Genomic DNA, 17,053 nt, shown 5'->3' with positions numbered 1-17,053 from the left:
ACTCACCCTCGCTCTCGTGTGGGCACAGCTCGCACGGGTCTCCCCAGCCCTCGCCTGGCATCTTGCTGCAGCAGCACTTGGCCTTGGTGGTGTTGAAGGCCTTTGGCACAGAACACTTGCCTGACTCGAAGCGGGTGAAACAGAAGCTCTCTCTGGTATCTGTCATACCGAGTGGGTTGGGGGGGAAAAACACAGTCAGGTGGATATAGCAGACAATAGACTCCCACTAGTGGGTCTGCTGGGAAGAACTGAGGTGCTGTGACTTCTAACACATCTGTTACTTGGCCATTTAATGACTACTGTAACGTACAGTTCTCTCCCTCTCTCACCCAAACAGCGGCGCCCATTGTCCGACAGGACAAAGCCATTCTGGCAGATACACTGGAAGCTTCCTGGGGTGTTGGTACACGTGCCAAACTGGCAGATATTGGGCTCCACCTCACACTCGTTGATATCTGGAAGAGAAAGTGAGCAACCGACAGGGCAATAGGGATGAGAGGCGGGAGAGGGAATGAGTGCAAAATCACGGCAAACTCTAAGGCCAGATGGTGCTGCTGCAACAAGGCTATAAGGCTGTTACACAGCGTGTGGTGTGGGTGTGTGTTGGGCCAGAAGGCAGGGTCACTGCAGGTCGTTGACACCCTGATGTGTAGGTGGGGGCGTGTGCTGGCTCTATCTGTGTGAGCAGGTGGGATCAGAATGTGCAGAGGTAATGAAGTCATGTTCTCCGTGGTAGCTATTCAGTGTGTGTGTGAACTTGCGTCAAAGTTAATGGTCTCTTTCACCTCCAATAGTTAAGCGCGCGGCGGAGTGTGTGTTTGTGTGTGTGTGTGTAGGGCTCCTACCTATACACTGGTCGTTCTGGACCTCGTATCCAGTTGGGCAGATACAGCGGAACGACCCGTCCAGGTTCTGACAGGTTCCAGGAGAGCAGGTACCAGGAAGACTCACACACTCATTGATATCTGAGGAAGAACATTGTGTGATTATACAGTACGCCTCCATGAAAACACACTATACACCCCAAGACATACATCAAACACTTCCAAATACTTGATTTAGCTTGGGGTTTGCACTTTGGGGACCATTGGGGCGGCAGTGTAGCCTAGTGGTTAGAGTGTTGGACTAGTAACCGAAAGGTTGCAAGTTCAAATCCCCGAGCTGACAAGGTACAAAATCTGTCGTTCTGCCCCTGAACAGGCAGTTAACCCACTGTTCCTAGGCCATCATTGAAAAATAAGAATTTGTTCTTAACTGACTTGCCTAGTAAAAAAATAAAGGTTGCATTGGCTCCATTGTACCAGGCAAACTAAATCAAGCATGAATCAAATATTCAAAAGTATACGACAAATGTACTTGAGCCAGGTTTGGAGTTGCTACGGTGTTGACGTTGCTTACCGACACAGTTTTTTCCATCTGGGGTGAGTTCGTAGCCATCCTGACAGAGACACTGGAAGGATCCCAGGCTGTTGATACACTGGCCGTTCCTACACACCTGACCCACCAACGCACTGCACTCATCAATGTCTGGAGGGGGACGGGGAAGTGGAGAGATTATTCAAAATATGCTACTCGAAAGAATCCCTTTTAACATTTCGACTGAACTACTCCTTAACTGTCGCCATGGTGCTATTTTCCAGGATGAGATACCTCGGGATGTCATACGTACCCATGCAGTCATTGTTGTGCGTGAGCTCGAATCCCGGGAAGCAGAGACAGTTGTAGGAGCCCACTGTGTTCTTACAGGTTCCGTTCCCACACGGCTGTCTGTCACACTCGTCGATATCTGAGACGGGAGCGAGACCAGGGGGTGAGACAGAGGTGAGATGATTGAAAAACTAACTGTAGAGTGTCTACTGTGTGGTAAGTCTATGGTAGGTCTACTGAGTTTACTGGGACTCTTTACTCACCCATGCACATTGTCTGGTCGGCGGTGGCCTTGAAGCCGTTGTGGCAGAGACAGCGGTAGCTGCCCTGGGTGTCGATACACTCTCCGTGGCTACACACGTTAGGGATCTCCTGGCACTCGTTGCGGTCTACACACACACAGGGAGAGAAGATACACACCTTTTTAGTTTATTTAAAATAAACGATCTAACCAGGAAGTTCCATTGAGATCATAAATATACAGAGTACACAGAGTATTTCCATGACATAGACTGACCAGGTGAATCCAGGTGAAAGCTATGATCCCTTAGATGAAGGGGAGGAGACAGGTTAAAGAAGGGTTTTTAAGCCTTGAGACAATTGAGACATGGATTGTGTATGTGTGCTATTCAGAGGGTGAATTGGCAAGACAACATATTTAAGTGCCTTTGAACGGGGTATGGTAGTAGGGGAGATGAAATACATTAATATTGATCATCTCAGTGTGTTTTCCCATTGACTAATAAACCATCTAACTCTCAAAACAATTATCTCTCAACAGGGTAACTCACCGTAGTACATTTCACTTATAAACTATCAACATAATCTCATCTCTCCACCCCCTTTTGTTCTGAGATGGTAAATCCTCGAGGCCCCCGGGCACAGAGTTGGGACTCACCCACGCAGGCCCCACTTGGGGACAGCTTGAAGCCTGGTGAGCACTCGCAGCGGTAGCTCCCTGGGATGTTGATACAGTTGGCGTTGCGTTGGCACAGGTTGTCTCCGCTGTTACACTCGTCAATATCTGGAGGGAATGAAAAACAAGAGCGGGCAGCGACCATCAGTCACAGTGGTCATAACTGTCTAGTAAAAGCCCAGTGTGAGGTAATGCAGAGGCTGAGGAGGGCCAAACAGAACAGTGCCAGACTGGCTGGGGTTCAGTTCCTCGGTGCTTTAGCGTGATTTAAGTCCCCTGGACTGGCAGACCCTGCCATTAGGCCCCTACAGGGCCAGTATACTCTGCTGTCTGTCTTCACAATTCATGTGGGAGAGAGAGGGCAACATTAACTTTACTGCTTATTAAGTGTGAGTGTGTGGATGTGCGTGTGTGTGTGTGTTGTGTGCGGGTACATTTGGTTTGAGGGCCACATAAAGTGTGTACGTATGTGTATATGAGGGAATGTTTACGATCATTTTTTTTTATGAGATGGAAAAAGTTGATGATTGTGTGTGTGTGTGTGTGTGTGTGTGTGTGTGTGTGTGTGTGTGTCTGAGCCTTACCTTCACAGATGAGCAGTATATTGTTGTAGCTGAAGCCCATGGGACATTCACAGCGGAAGCTTCCTATCTGGTTGATACACACTCCGTTTGCACATATCCCCGGGATCTCTCGACACTCATCAATATCTAGCGAACAACACAGCAACAGCTCTGTTAGAAGTCATTCACTCACAAAGCTACTCCATAAAGCCACTATATAATAGCACCGTATCATATTTGATTATTATGGTTCTACAGTAGTACCACATAATAACAATGATTATAGTATCTATCGGTTTTGGCAGTTCAGCAGTTTCTGTTCTGAACAAGCAGTAGGCCAGAATGACCTATTTGACCTACTGTTGACCTTACCGATGGGCTTGCCCGTGTGGATGTCTATGATGAACCCAGGAGCCTGGTTTCCACACAGTACCTGGTACTCCGCTGTGGCAGAGAGGACAAAACGACTGCGTGAACTTAGGCACCAAGAACATACTGTATTTAGAGGCTGTCATGAAAGAGTTGGAGGTAGTGTGTCTATGAGTGTGTATATGTGTGTTTATGCGAGTGTGTGTGCGAGTGTCTTATGTTCCAGCTCACAGGTGACAGGGGTAGGGCAGGCTTCACAGGGCTTGTTCCAGGCTTTGCCCACGTTGTAGGCACAGCAGCACATCTTCTTGGTCATGTTGAACGACAGCTCGTTCTCACACGTGTCGTTGAAGTTGCGGTAACACACGCTCTTCCTCATGTCTGTGATGTCAGCAGAGACGGGGTTGAGAATTACTCATCATAAACACACAACTCATTAGCTGTTTGTAAATTGCTTGTCGTTTGTAAACCGTTACTAAACTGTTTGTATGTTTATTCGCACACACACACACACACACAATTATTGCGTGGAATCATGTAGCAACCAAAACAGTGTTATACAAATCAAAATATATTTTCTATTTGAGATTCTTCAAAGTAGCCACCCTTTGCCTTGATGACAGCTTTGCAAACTTTTGGAATTCTCTAAACTAGCTTTATGAGGTAGTCTTCAATTAACATGTTCATTTTCTTTGTTTCTTAATGATTCTGAGCCAATCAGTTGTGTTGTGACAAGGTAGGGGTGGTATACAGAAGATAGCCCTATTTGGTAAAAGACCAAGTCTATATCATGGCAATAACATCTCAAATAAGCAAAGAGAAACGACAGTCCATCATTATTGTAAGACATGAAGGTCAGTCAATCTGGAAAATTTCAAGAACTTTTCAAGTTTCTTCAAGTGCAGTCGCAAAAACCATCAAGCGCTATGATGAAACTGGCTCTCATGAGGACCGCCACAGGAAAGGAAGATGCAGAGTTACCCCTGCTGCAGAGGATAAGTTCATTAGTTACCAGCTTCAGAAATTGCAGCCCAAATAAATGCTTCACAGAGTTCAAGTAACAGACACATCTCAACATCAACTGTTCAGAGGAGACTATGTGAATCAGGCCTTCATGGTCGAATTGTTGCAAAGAAAACACTACTAAAGGACACCAATAATAAGAAGAGACTTGCTTGGGCCAAGAAACACAAGACATGGACATGAGACTAGGGGAAATCTGTCCTTTGGTCTGATGAGTCCAAATGTAAGATTTTTGGTTCCAACCGCCGTGTCTTTGTGAGACGCAGAGTAGGTGAACAGATGATCTCCGCATGTGTGGTTCCCATCATGAAGCAAGGAGGAGGTGTGATGGTGTGGGGGTGCTTTGCTGGTGACACTGTCTGTGACTTATTTAGAATTCAAGGAACACTTAAACAGCATGGCTACCACAGCATTCTGCAGCGATACGACATCCCATCAGATTTGCGTTTTATGGGACTATCATTTGTTTTTCAACTGGGCAAGGACCCAAAACACACCTCCAGGCTGTGTAAGGCCTATTTGACCAAGGAGAGTGATGGAGTGCTGCATCAGATGACCTGGCCTCCACAATCATCTGACCTCAACCCAATTGAGATGGTTTGGGATGAGTTGGGCTGCAGAGTGAAGGAAAATCAGCCAACAAGTGCTGAGCATATGTGGGAAGTCCTTCAAGAAAAGCATTCCTCATGAAGCTTGTTGAGAGAATGCCAAGAGTGTGCAAAGCTGTCATCAAGGCAAAGGGTGGCTACTTTGAAGAATCTAATATCTATTTTGATTTGTTTAACACTTTGTTGGTTACTACATGATTCCATATGTGTCATTTGATAGTTTTGATGTCTTCACTATTAAAATAGTAAAAATAAAGAAAAACCTTTGAATGAGTAGGTGTGTCTAAACTTTTGACTGTTTACTGTATATATCATTTAGTAAGTACCATTCAGTGTGGTCTGACTCACCCATGCAGTTGTTTCCTCCGTTGACCTGCATGTACTCAGGAGGACACACGCAGGTGTAGTTCCCCAAGGTGTTATAGCAGGTACCAGGGCCACAGATTCCAATGTGGGCTGTGCACTCATCAATATCTACACACACAAACACAGAATACACATGGTTACACACAGTACTGTCTTTTATTATCTTTTACTATTTTGGGCTTTAGGCAGTCAACTGAATCAGATGAATACTAGGAAAGTCCGGAGAAAGACCTCATTTGACCCTTCTGTGACCTTTTCCCTCTTACCCTCGCAGATGCGTGTCTCCTCGTTGAGGTAGTAGCCTGCGGGGCACTCACACTGGAAGCTACCGAAGGTGTTGACACAGTTGCCACCCTGGCACAGGCCTGGCAGCTCCTGGCACTCATCAATGTCTGGTCGGGGCAGTGGGAGAAGGGGAGGAGTCCGGTTTAGTTTGTTGGGACATACTCTTAATAAATACAACGGGATAATAAGATATGGACGAACAGTGTTTACCTTCCAGGATGACAGTGATGGGGTTAGGTCTGAAGCCCTCTCCTCCGGGACACAGTGTCTTGTACTCCGCTACAGACAAAAAAACAACCCCAAAGAGATCATACCACATTTACCTCAAAAATATATGTGGAATTGGCCAAGATGTTTTGTTTGTCTACAAAAAGAGCATGTCTGTCATGATTTGGTTCGACCAAGCTTTATAGTACGTACTGGAGTTGATGGGGGGGCAGAGTTCACAGGGGTTTCCCCAGGCTCCCCCCAGGGAGCAGCAGCAGGAGGCGCGGGTGACGCCCACGCCGATCTCAGCGCTGCAGGAGATGCCACCGTCGCCACGCGCCAACGTGTCCAGGAAACAGTTGCCCACTCGTGTGTCTGAGATGAGGGAAAGGAATTATTGTTACACACCCATCAACACTTCCTGCCACTCACTCATTGGCTGAGGAGTCTTCATCTCCATGGCTACCAGACATTAGCATTGCTCTGATGCCAGGTGTCCAGTACTCACCCACACAGCCCACTCCAGTTGGATTGAGCTCGAAGTCCGGAGGGCAGTTACACAGGTAGCTTCCTGGTGTGTTCACACACAAGCCGTTGATGCAGTTCACAGGGTCCGCACATTCGTTAATGTCTGGAACACGCGCACGCGCACACACACGCACACGCACGCACACACACGCACGCACACACACACACACAAACACACACTTCATGACCAACATTAAATAACACAAATAGATCCACACACACATGCTATAACCACACACATGCACTATATGAAAGCTATGCACTTAGACTGAGAGGACTGGAGAAAGCAGATAGAGCCTTGATAAAGTCACAGACTTGAAATATGAGGGCTGCCAGATTGTCTTGGTCGTGATGCCGTGGCAGAGTTATCAGAGTGTGGTAGAGGGTGTGTGCTTCTCACCAGTGCAGTTTCCTCCGCTGCGGTCCAGCTCGTAGCCGTCGTCACACACACACCGGAACATCCCCGGGAGGTTCTGACACGTTCCAAACACACAGATGTTCTGGAAGTTACACTCGTCGATATCTACCGGAGAGGGAGAGAAAGATACGGTCAGTGGCTATGGTCAGAACGATGGTGTGTGTGTGTGTGTGTGTGTGTGTGTGTGTGTGTGCGTGTGTGTTATTCTGACCCTGGCAGGCCTTGCTGTCCTCAGTAGGGGTGAAGCCCATCTCACACTCGCAGCGGTAGCCACCCGGAGCGTTCAGACACTGGCCGTTCTCACACAGGTTCACGTTGTCAGCACACTCATCCATATCAGAACAGGAGAAGCCATCCCCATTGAAGCCCTCCTTGCAGGCACAGCGGTAGGAGCCTGGAGTGTTGACACAGTCTGCGTTGAGGTTGCAGTTGTGCTCCTCAGTGGAACACTCATCCACGTCTACAGGGAGAGAGGAGGGTCAAACATAACCAGTTCACTTGGTGTCCATAGACGAGGCAGCCGCGCAATGACAATTCAAGAACCGATTCTGAGAAGTACTGTAGAGATAAACTACTGTAGACATCTCCGGTTTCTAGAGAGTTAACGAACGTATGGCTCAGTTGGTAGAGCACAGTGCTTACAATGTCAAAGTTGTGGGTTTGATTCCCACGACCATCCATACCTAAAAATATACGCACGCGTGACTGTAAGTTGCTCTCGATAAAAGTGTCTGCTAAATTACATATTTTTAAAATGTCATTTAACAGGCTTTTGTTCCAGCCCAGCACTAGTATACTCACCCACACACTTGATGCCGTCCCCCACCCAGCCGTCACGACAGCGACACTTGAAGCTTCCGGGAACGTTGACGCAGGCAGCATGCATGTCACAGTTATGGGCTCCAATCTCACACTCATCGATATCTAGGAGAAGGAAAAACAGCAGAGAGATAAATGTAGAGACAAGACATGTGAGTGCCTCTCTCATGCTGTCTGTACTCTGGCTTATACCGGGCGTTATCCACAGAAGTAAAAAATGACCAAAGCTACATGACATCGTCATAACTAAGATAGTGTTTTACAGTAAATAGCCTTACAGTTAGGACCAGCGTGTGTGTAGCCCATGGTGTTGTACGGTGTGTGTGTGTGTGTGTACACTGTACCTGTGCAGCCGGTGGAGCCCTTCTTGACAAAGTATCCCAGCTGACAGTGACAGATGAAGGATCCCTTGGTGTTCTCACAGTCCCCATGCAGACAGATGTTAGGGTTCAGCTCACACTCGTTCACATCTGATACACACACACAGAGGAACACACACAACACAGAGGAACACACACACACGCAGGAACACACACAACACAATGGAACACACACAGAGGAACACACACAATGGAACACACACAACACAATGGAATACACACAGAGGAACACACATAATGGAACACACCCAGAGGAACACACACACACAGGAACACACACAACACAATGGAATACACACAGTGGAACACACATAATGGAACACACAACACAGAGGAACACACATAATGGAACACACAACACAGAGGAACACACAACACAGAGGAACACACATAATGGAACACACAACACAGAGGAACACACATAATGGAACACACAACACAGAGGAACACACAACACAGAGGAACACACATAATGGAACACACAACACAGAGGAACACACACAGAGGAACATACACACAGAGGAACACACACAGAGGAACACACACACAGAGGAACACACACAGAGGAACACACACACAGAGGAACACACACACAGAGGAACATGAGTTAACTGGTCTTGGAGAGGGGACAGAGGAGTAAAATATATGTCTAACAGGTAAGGGTAAAATTAGAGGGATGGGGGAGGGAGAGAGAGGGAGGGAAGAGAAGAGAGGGAGAGAGAGATTGAGAGATGGATAGAGAGAGATCGAGAGAGAGAGCAGGAGAAGAGAACACGGTGTACATCTCACCAATGCAGGTCCTCATATCCATGGAGGCCATGAATCCGTCGTAGCAGAGACAGCGGTACTCTCCGGGGACGTTGGTACACTGACCCCCGTCACAGATATCAGGGCTGTCCTCGCACTCATCGATGTCTGGACAAGGGGAGAGAACGAGTGTGACTGTGTGTTTCTACACCATACTACGTGTGTATGTATAGCACGCGGGTGCATTGCGTTACTGTGTGACTTACCAGCGCAGGTTCTGAGGTCGGGCATGAGAGCGTAGCCCTCACTACAGCTGCACTCGTAGCTGCCCTCTGAGTTGGTACAGTGTGTGTCACAGCCACCGTTCATGATGGTACACTCATCAATATCTGCAATCAGACGGGTTACAGGTAAGCATAGACACACACAAACGGACACTGAAGCGGTGCTTTTTCTGGTCAAGTTTCGGATGTGACGCTTTGAAATGGCCAACAACCACGGTGCTAACATCCACGAGACAAATGATGACATGTCTCAGTCAGGTGGTCACTCACCCACACAGCCCTGTCTGTCTGGCGTAACCTGGTAGCCCGTGTCACAGGAGCACTGGTAGTTCCCCACCATGTTGACACAGTGGCCGTTCTTACACAGGTTGTTGCTCAGCTGGCACTCGTTCACATCTGGAAACACACAGAGACAGTGACAGTTAGAGTCAGCTTCAATCAAAGGAATTAGCCACCACAGTAGACAACATCATGTAGGAGAGAATACCGTTTACTGTCTGGTGAACTTGAACATGTATCCCAGATGACTTGAGGATGATGTAAAACGCCAAAACAGTGATCTAACATGTCTCATATTTTAGGTGATGTAAAGTGCGTGCGTGTGTGTGTGTGTGTGTGCTGTATACTATGCACTGTGCAGTGATATACTGTTTGACTACCTTCGCAGGAGGAGCCATCGGGGCTCAGCTGGTGTCCGGGGGGACATTCACACTCGTAACTCCCCTCTGTGTTCAGACAGGCGCCTCCTTGACACAGCAGTGTGTTCCTCTCACACTCATCAATATCTGCAGGGGAGAGAGGGAGAGGAAGAAAGGTAGGAGAGAGAGAGACGGAGGGAGAGCGAGAAGGAGAAAGATAGAAGAGAGAGAGGGAGAGAGTGCAACAAGGTCAACATTCAATAATGATCTCGGAGGAAGTTCTCCCACTCTCCCGTCAACGGGAGAGTTATATGTGTGTTCCCCCACTCACCCATGCAGTTCTTCATCATCATGAAGCCGCTCTCGTAGCCCTCGAAGCATTCACACTCGAAGCTGCCGGGGGTGTTCACACAGGTGCCATGGCCACACAGGTCCGGAGAGATACGACATTCGTCAATATCTGTGGGAGTGGGAGGAGAGACAGAGGGAGGAGAGAGAGGGAAGAGAGAGGGGGAAGAGAGAGGGAAGAAAGACAGAGGGAAGAGAGAGAGGGATGGGAGACAGATGGAAGAGAGAGAGGGAAGAGAGAGAGGGAAGAGAGACAGAGGGAAGAGAGACAGGGAAGAGAGACAGAGGGAGGAGAGAGGGAGGAGAGAGGGAGGAGAGACAGAGGGAGGAGAGACAGAGGGAGGAGAGACAGAGGGAGGAGAGAGGGAGGAGAGACAGAGGGAGGAGAGACAGAGGGAGGAGAGACAGAGGGAAGAGAGAGAGGGAAGAGAGAGAGAGGGAAGAGAGAGAGAGGGAAGAGAGAGAGGAAGGAGAGACAGAGGGAAGAGAAAGAGGGAAGAGAGACAGAGGGAAGAGAGACAGGGAAGAGAGACAGGGAGGGGAGACAGGCGGAGGAGAGAGAGGGAGGAGAGACAGGGAAGAGAGACAGGGAGGGGAGACATAGGGAGGAGAGACAGAGGGAGGAGAGAGGGAGGAGAGAGAGGGAGGAGAGACAGAGGGAGGAGAGAGGGAAGAAAGAGAGGGAAGAGAGAGGGAAGAAAGAGAGGGAAGAGAGACAGAGGGAAGAGAGAGAGGGAGGGGAGACAGAGGGAATATTCAACCTTCATTTACTGATCTCATGAGGAAATTCAGCTGTGTCAACAAACAGTGTCGTCAAGTGAGTTTGTAGCACAAGTTTATTTTATGACCCTAAAACTTGCTCAAATACTACAGAAATCTTATACAAAGATACTTACTAAAGATACACATTTCTCCGTAATTAGTTAAGATGCTTTTTCATTGTATAAAAAAACCTGACTATGCTTTCTCTCTCTCGTACCGGTGCAGTTCCTCTCCTCCATGTTGAGGGCGAAGCCGCTGCTGCAGCGACACTTGAAGCTGCCGATGGTGTTGCGACACGTTCCGTGAGAACACAGGCCGCTGAACACCTTACACTCATTCACATCTGCAGGAGAAGAACATAACAGAATAATGCCAAGGGTCAGGGGTGAACTGTGTATGGAATTCACATGAAATTGCTATTTTTCCAAATCTAATCCAGTAATGATTTTCTCAAAAGACATTTCTAGTTGTTTAGATATGTGATGCTGTGGACGGCTGGCACCTGTGCATTTGATCATTTGACTTGCTCTTTGTAGCTCCTCAGTCTAGTTGGGATAGACCCTAAATGTGTAAATGACACTAAAAAAAAGACATTCAGACAAGGAAAACGGGACAATGACAATCCCTACCTTTGTAAAAAGGTCTGCCAGTCAGGATGTCTCCTCGGTTGGCGAAGCCTGGTCCTCGGGGGCAGATGGCCTTGTTCTCCGGGGTTCCCACCTTGGGACACTCCTCACAGTCGATGCCCCAGGCCGCGCCCACCGAGCAGCAGCACATGTCCACGCGGTAGCGCCCGGGCAGCGGTTCGCCACACTCATCCTCGTGCCACTTCATGTAGCACTGCTCGCTGCGCACGTCTGAGGGACAGACAGATGGACGGACATACAGTACTGCTGACCACACAGTAGGCTCTAGATGCTAATATTTTTGGTGACCACATTTGTGTGACGAATTTGCTTGTTTATCAAGGTTTCCGTCGGTTACGGTCTTGTCTTACCCACGCAGGTGCGTCCGCTCCCGTCCAGGGTGAGACCCTCAGCACACTCACAGAGGAAGGAGCCCTGGGTGTTGACACAGCGCCCGTTGGTACACACCCCCGGGAACACCTCACACTCATTGATGTCTGGAGGGGGGGGAATCGGGGGTTATTAAAGGAATGACTGTACTGTATGACTCATCGGGATGGAGTGGAATACCACAGGGAGGGAGACAGAGGGTCATTATGACTGTGAGAATGTCTGCTACCAACATAATGGATAATAGACAGTAGCAGCAGTGTGTGTGTGTGTCGGGGTCAATGTGTGTTTTACCTTCACAATTGACTCCCTTCATACGAGCGAACCCTCTGGAACAGGCAGTGTCTGTGGAGAGAGACATCAGTTACCGTACACACCTCGGTATCTTCATTAGGAGTGTGTTTGTCTACAGGTCTGTGTGCGTTTGTGTTCGCACTGACCGATCTCGCAGCGTTCACACGGACTGCCCCAGGCGGCTCCCAGCGTAGAGCAGCACTCAGACTTCAGTGTGGCGCCGTTGATGTTGACCTCACAGCGGCCATCTTGGATATTCAGCCAGCACGTTCCTTTCATGCTGTCTGTAGAGGGAGGAAGGGGGAGAGAGAGAGAGAGAGAAGGAAGAGAAAGGGAGGAGAGAGGGAGAGGGAAAAAAGAGAGAGAGAATGTCGGTAAGTGAAGGCAATCAAGAGAACCCTGCCAAGAAAAGGCCCTTCAATTCAAATGTACTGTGACGCATCAACACACATACACACATCTCTCATACTACATTCATTCCAAGCACAACACTACAGGCAGTGGTTAGTAACTAACTACAGGTGGCCCTTTCAACAGCTGCTTATACCAAGACACATGCATCAATGACTTTAATAATTTGCTATGGCACTCCTAATGGACTTAGAGCATAGTCATAACAAACGGGATGTGCATTTTCTCTCCCGAGACCACGAGCCCAAAAACTCGACCACAATTTACATTCTTGCCGCCGAGCGATGACTTTGAAGCAAATATATGACTCTGCTTTGAAAATAAAACGGCTCTATATTTTAAAGCACAGGAATCTATCAGACTGACAAGGCCGGCTCACATTGGTATTTATTCGAATGACTCATCCCAGATTCCATCTGTAGATGGATGTTCAGATGCGTCTGGACATGCTCCCAAAGCTGACATCGACTTGTTTATTTAGTGGTATAAACCTTCTAAAACGCCTATTAGGCTCGAAACCTTGGCTCACATCCCACTCCTTACTCTGACTGTCTATGTGATGATTCTCTGACAGAAGTTTGCCTCAGGACCCCGCCGTTAAAAAAAAAATGTGGGTCCAATTTTAAGTCGGCCAGTTATGACAGACGCCTCGGCCTCTTACCCACGCAGATGGTGTTGGTGGAGTCCAGCTTGCTGCCGTGAGAACACTCGCAGTTGAAGGACCCGGCGATGTTGCGGCAGATTCCGTTGACACACGGGCTGGAGTCACACTCGTTGATATCTGAAACACAGGGACCAGAGCAGGGTTAGGTATGGCAGTGCAGAGCCAGGTAAATGGTCATCCTTAACATCTAGACAGGCTTTTACTTCAACAATGTCATGACTCTCCTGGTCGAGGATCCTCAGATCAGCTTGGCAAATGGCTGACAGAGAGGAGGAGAGGCCGGCTCTGGGCCAGTTTTATGACACCTCGTGCCAATTGTAAATCTTATGCAGCAGAGAACCCTCTCCTGTTCTTCAGTACCAACCAAAGGAATGGCTTTGTCCTCCAGGAAACTTTCGCTGCCAAAACCATAACGTCCAAAACAAGTGAACATTGGAACAATATTTCTAAGATAGGAATGTTAAGAATGGTCAGTGGGGATCTAAATAATAATCATGTCATATTGCTTTTCATTTTGTGATGTTATTAAAAACTGTATGAACCAAATACTGTAACTTAGGAAGGAAACACATTGAAGTTGTCAAGTTTCCATCCAATATGATGCTAATACAATATGAAGAACGATGAAACAAGTTTTGTTAAGATAGGAAGGTGATTTTAGTTTTCGAACAAGATCATAGTTTTCATGTCCGTTGCACATTAACTAAGCCACACCCGAATGAAGTCAGAAGAGCGTGTCAGTGTGATGGAACAGCCCTTTTCGACCAGAGTGCTTAAAAGTACTCGCTAAGAATTTACATACCAGACCAGCAGACGTGAAGCGTGAGCTAAACGTTACAAATGGTTGAAACTCTAAGACCAGAAAGTGTGCAGATGTGGCTACACATTGAAATGGTTAGAAACTCGGAAACTCTCAACACAAGGTAAAGAAAATAACCTCACTAGACCAAAACATTGACAGTCTGCAGCTGTGCATGTAAAGGGTTCTAAAACTTTGACTATCTCCCCAAGGAAGAAAAGAGGTGAGAAGCTCACCTCAGACAATCACTGGTGAATCATTGAAGCCACAGACAACTATGAAGGACATTGTGACCTCTGTTGGACAATCAGAGAATTACACCCATCGACTCATTCCCCATAGAAGGATAGATTGATTTCAACCGAGATAGACAACGAACAAAGACATCTAACTTACACGTAAATATATTGCATTTCTTACCCAATCGGGCGGCAGCTCGTGTGTAAGATATAGGATTCATTTGAGAACAGTCCGAGAATGTATCCACGATAAATGTTCCTTTCTCTATCTCTCTCTTTCCCCACACCCTCTCCATTGTGTAACAAGCCGTCATATCTTCTCAGTCCACGAGGAACTTTTGGCTCATGTAAGTGTGCATGTGCATTCTGTGTTATTATTTAGTTAGTTAGTAAATAAATCATTAAATCAAACGGTGTAGAACTGAATAATCAGAAAAGGCTGGGGTTCTTGTGGATTCAAGAAGTCTGCCACGTTCAGAATGAGACTGATATGAGGTAATGATTAATAAGTGACCGTTATCGATATATAACTTCTATATATATATTCTAGAGTTTCATTTGGGAGATGGCAACACTTTAAACCACTTATTCCATGGTGCCCCAAATTCCAAATGAGTTAATTGTTACATGATTAATTGAATCTAGTAACAATTGTACATAGTTCGTTGATTTGATAAATAACAGTCATCACATTAATACAAGTCACGTCATGACAACAAAGACAGAAAACGTTATGAAATTGGTTCAAGGACAGAGGATGTAAGCAAACATGTGGTCATATATTTTGATGGTCTATTTGACTACCTTCTCTCCATGTGTGTTTAAGTGTTAAACAGTCGCAGGTGTACGCACGTCTAGACGATTAGACAGCTGCAAGGTATGAAATGGCACTGAAGAGTGTTTTAATGCATTGAGTCTTCGAACAAAGTTGTTGCTCCTTTGGCGTTTGTATGAGGTGTTTACCTTCGCAGGTCTCAGAGTCTGGCTTGAAGACGAAGCCTTTGGGACAGGAGCAGGTGTAGCTGCCGGGGGTGTTTCTACACAGGCCGTTGTCACACAGCAGACGGTTCACGAGACACTCGTTGATGTCTGGGAGACATGAAAGAGTCGAGGAGAAGAAAACAACACGGTTGATCAAGTGTAGGGGAGAGTGGGGTTAAGTTCATCACTCCGCCAACGGAAATAGTATTCTCTCGAACAAAGATATCTACCTATATTTCAGGATGTTGTGTTTTCCTGGAAATAATCAGAATTCATGTAAACATTACAGTTTTGAAAAAATTGCTTGTTCCAAAAAAGTGGTCTCTTGGCACAACTTACCGCAAGGTATGGGGTAAGTTGAGCCACAAACAGGGTAAGTTAAACCACCTACAAACTTCTGTACTGAATGAAATATTACACCTACCTTTTTAAAACCATGTCTATCTTTATTAAAACCATGGCTATCATGCCTATCCCATTAGCATCGTTAACTGGCTACATACGGAGTGATTGACAAATGAGCATACACAGTCAATATTGCTGGAAATTAATTGGCAGATATTGGGTTACGTTTGTCTTTTCAAGCAGGGAAAAGTACCCAATTGTCACACTTGAGTAAAAGTCAAGATACCTTCATATAAAATGACTCAAGTAAAATTACTCAAGTAAAAGTAAAAGTTGCCCAAGTACAATCATACTTGAGTAAAAGTCTAAAAGTATTTGGTTTAAAATCTACTTAAGTATCAAAAGTAAATGTAATTGCCATAATATACTTAAGTATCAAAAGTAGAAGAAAAAGTATAAATCATTTGTGTGTCAGGGAAAATGTATGGAGTAAAAAGTACATACATTTCTTTAGGAATATAGTGAAGTAAAAGTAAAAGTTGTCAAAAATATAAATAGTAAAGTAAAGTACAGATCACCCCAAAAAACAACTTAAGTGGTACTTTCAAGTATTTTTTAAAAAGTACTTTACACCACTGTTTTTAAGTCAGAGGCTAACCAGGGTCGGATAATGTAATGTGACTTTGATTGGACAGAACCCAGGAGCGTTATGTTTCTGACAGTTTGCATTGAACACATGAGAAAATGTACTTTCAGAATTGATTGGTGAGTAACTCATAGGTGGGCTGGGAGATACGACCCATCTACCCTTTCAAGACCCTGATTTAGATACACGTTTCCTTTTTTGGACCTAACTTGCTTAACACATTTCCCAAGTGGTTTCTTCCTTTACAGACTCCGTGAAATGACGACCTCTTCCTAAATACTTGATCAAAATAATAATTATGTGTATGGTTTCCTAGAAACAAGGGTGGCTCAACTTACCCCATTGGCTGGATTGACCACACTCTCCCCTAACACAAACCAACCAAAACAATCAACCCCAGTGTCTAAAATGATCAGCGATTGGTCATCCAACTTTGTTCATACGTCAAAGTTAAGACCACGAAAGTACAGCAGATATGGAACTCAGTTTGACTTCGGACCACTGTTATATTCAGATCTGGAAACGTGACTCTCATTCGGGTCGCTGCTTTCCCCAGCAGACATCGGAGAGCGGCTACAGGAAGCCTGGACTCACCCACGCAGTTCTTGCCACTGGAGTCGGACTCGTAGCCGATGTTACAGATGCAGCGGTAGCTCCCTCTCAGGTTCTCACACATGCCGTTCTGACAGATGTCAGGGTCCAAGGCACACTCGTTGATGTCTGAAGAGACACAGAGGACAAACCCACACG

The 17,053-nt window shown here is 46.4% G+C and overlaps 1 protein-coding gene across 2 annotated transcripts in view; it reads right to left on the bottom strand.

Moving 5' to 3' along the window:
• Window positions 1-17,053, bottom strand: part of LOC135512724 (fibrillin-2-like) — an 88,640-nt gene that overhangs the window by 11,281 nt on the left and 60,306 nt on the right. For both annotated transcript variants that reach the window (XM_064935035.1, XM_064935036.1), the window contains exons 18-49: window positions 16,898-17,023; window positions 15,295-15,420; window positions 13,291-13,410; window positions 12,365-12,502; window positions 12,219-12,269; window positions 11,906-12,031; window positions 11,538-11,765; window positions 11,126-11,251; window positions 10,130-10,258; window positions 9,820-9,945; window positions 9,431-9,556; window positions 9,143-9,265; window positions 8,919-9,044; window positions 8,094-8,219; window positions 7,732-7,854; window positions 7,142-7,390; window positions 6,913-7,035; window positions 6,493-6,615; window positions 6,198-6,359; window positions 5,988-6,056; window positions 5,759-5,884; window positions 5,475-5,600; window positions 3,727-3,876; window positions 3,499-3,570; window positions 3,148-3,273; window positions 2,546-2,671; window positions 1,911-2,036; window positions 1,670-1,786; window positions 1,399-1,527; window positions 846-965; window positions 330-455; window positions 7-159 (exon numbers count right to left, since the gene is read on the bottom strand). In XM_064935035.1, the coding sequence (XP_064791107.1) occupies window positions 7-159; window positions 330-455; window positions 846-965; window positions 1,399-1,527; window positions 1,670-1,786; window positions 1,911-2,036; window positions 2,546-2,671; window positions 3,148-3,273; window positions 3,499-3,570; window positions 3,727-3,876; window positions 5,475-5,600; window positions 5,759-5,884; window positions 5,988-6,056; window positions 6,198-6,359; window positions 6,493-6,615; window positions 6,913-7,035; window positions 7,142-7,390; window positions 7,732-7,854; window positions 8,094-8,219; window positions 8,919-9,044; window positions 9,143-9,265; window positions 9,431-9,556; window positions 9,820-9,945; window positions 10,130-10,258; window positions 11,126-11,251; window positions 11,538-11,765; window positions 11,906-12,031; window positions 12,219-12,269; window positions 12,365-12,502; window positions 13,291-13,410; window positions 15,295-15,420; window positions 16,898-17,023 (4,143 nt within the window). The remainder of the gene's footprint in view (window positions 1-6; window positions 160-329; window positions 456-845; window positions 966-1,398; window positions 1,528-1,669; window positions 1,787-1,910; window positions 2,037-2,545; window positions 2,672-3,147; window positions 3,274-3,498; window positions 3,571-3,726; window positions 3,877-5,474; window positions 5,601-5,758; window positions 5,885-5,987; window positions 6,057-6,197; window positions 6,360-6,492; window positions 6,616-6,912; window positions 7,036-7,141; window positions 7,391-7,731; window positions 7,855-8,093; window positions 8,220-8,918; window positions 9,045-9,142; window positions 9,266-9,430; window positions 9,557-9,819; window positions 9,946-10,129; window positions 10,259-11,125; window positions 11,252-11,537; window positions 11,766-11,905; window positions 12,032-12,218; window positions 12,270-12,364; window positions 12,503-13,290; window positions 13,411-15,294; window positions 15,421-16,897; window positions 17,024-17,053) is intronic.

Source organism: Oncorhynchus masou, chromosome 24, assembly GCF_036934945.1.
Source record: "Oncorhynchus masou masou isolate Uvic2021 chromosome 24, UVic_Omas_1.1, whole genome shotgun sequence".
Classification (NCBI taxonomy): Eukaryota; Metazoa; Chordata; class Actinopteri; order Salmoniformes; family Salmonidae; genus Oncorhynchus; species Oncorhynchus masou.
Note: the sequence above shows the minus strand (reverse complement) of the source record. Positions and strands in the feature narration are given on the sequence as shown.